Source organism: Moschus berezovskii, chromosome 22 (assembly GCF_049115385.1).
Source record: "Moschus berezovskii isolate FMDL1 chromosome 22, NW_MosBer_1.0, whole genome shotgun sequence".
In the NCBI taxonomy this organism is placed as follows: domain Eukaryota; kingdom Metazoa; phylum Chordata; class Mammalia; order Artiodactyla; family Moschidae; genus Moschus; species Moschus berezovskii.
The window spans coordinates 7,960,210-7,961,430 of record NC_142481.1 but is presented as its reverse complement, the minus strand read 5'-3'; the positions used below and the strand labels follow the sequence as shown (position 1 = coordinate 7,961,430).

The 1,221-nt window shown below is 63.5% G+C and overlaps 1 protein-coding gene across 1 annotated transcript; it reads right to left on the bottom strand.

The window, feature by feature from the left end:
• Positions 1-258: 258 nt before the first annotated feature.
• PTH2 (parathyroid hormone 2) lies at positions 259-1,221 on the bottom strand. The gene is made up of 2 exons (XM_055411033.2): positions 1,085-1,221; positions 259-593 (listed from the first exon to the last, which is right to left on the bottom strand). The coding sequence occupies exons 1-2, from the start codon at positions 1,204-1,206 to the stop codon at positions 419-421; spliced, it is 297 nt and encodes a 98-aa protein (XP_055267008.1). The 5' UTR covers positions 1,207-1,221; the 3' UTR covers positions 259-418.

Below are 1,221 nucleotides of genomic sequence, written 5' to 3'. Positions count from 1 at the left end.
GAGACTCCGAGAGGAGGACAGATACCCAGTGAGCTATAGAGACCCAGAGAAGGGCCAGTGACCCAGAGGGAGGGAGAGACCAGGGAGGTTACAGAGAGCGAGAGAAGGGGGGAGGATGGAGACTCAGGGTGGGTTGGGAGCAGGTATGCGAGTGGAGAGGGACGAAGGCACAGAGTGGGAGCAAGGGGCAGAGCTGGGGCGGTAGTGTAGAGGAGGTGGGGCAAGGGGAGAAAGAATGAGTGGAGGGAAAGACGAGAACAGAAGGGACGGAGGGGCAGAGGCCAGCGCAGCGGACGCAGGCCCGCCCCCGTGCACGTGCGCACCCCCACACACACACAACACACGCACACGAGGCGCAGGAAGGGTGCTCAGTCGGGAGGCACAGCAGGGTCTTTATTGATGTGGGGCGGGCCGGCGCTCAGCGCGCGTCCAGCACCAGCAGCTTGTGCATGTACGAGTTCAGCCAGTGGCGGCGCTCGAGGGCGGCCAGCAGCCGCGCGCGCTCCCGGAAGGCCGCGTCGTCCGCCAGCGCCAGGCTCCGCCGCCACTGGGGGGTGGCCGGAGCCGCCCGAGCCCCGCCGGGGGTGCGGAGTCTGCCGGGAGACAGAAGGAGGCGGTTACCGTGGGTCCCGGCCCGCCGCCTGTTCTCCCCGCGGTCTAACTCGAAGCCCTGTGACTGCACCAGCTGCGGAGGGGCTCGGTCTCTGTCCCCGTCTCTTGCTCTGTATGGGTCTTCGGCTCAGTGTTCACCAGGTTCCGAGCTCCCCGAGTACAGAGACCGAGTCTGAGGCCCCTGTCCGGCCCCCGCGCTCGGCGCACGCGTGGCACACATCGCAGACCCAATAAACCTTGCTCAAGGAATAAACTCGTTCCTACTTCGACTCCTTTCAAGTCTCTCAAAGCCTGTCTCAGAATCCTTTTGTACCTCTGTTTTTGCAGATTACCTGTCTGTCAATCTCCCATCTCTATCCTTTTCTGGGTCTCTATTTCCCCTTTCTGAGTCTTTGTTCCCCATTCTCTTTGGGGCTCTTTCCACCTCTCGGAGTCCCCACCCTTCCCTGGGAAACTTGGATGTCCCACTTACCTGAAGACCCCCGCGGGAGGTAGGGCGACTCCTGAGGCCGTGCGGTGGCCCCAGAACGCAAGAAGCAGGAGCAGCAGCAGCAGCCGCACCCGGGGGCTCCTGGGTACCTGGTGGGTCTCCATGACCTGTGGAGAGTC

What these genes read in the sequence shown, in the direction of transcription:
- PTH2 (XM_055411033.2), bottom strand. Translation starts at nt 1,206, where the DNA reads ATGGAGACCCACCAGGTACCCAGGAGCCCCCGGGTGCGGCTGCTGCTG. An exon ending in CCTCCCGCGGGGGTCTTCAG is followed by an intron (nt 594 to 1,084) that starts GTAAGTGGGACA and finishes GTCTCCCGGCAG; the next exon opens with ACTCCGCACCCCCGGCGGGG.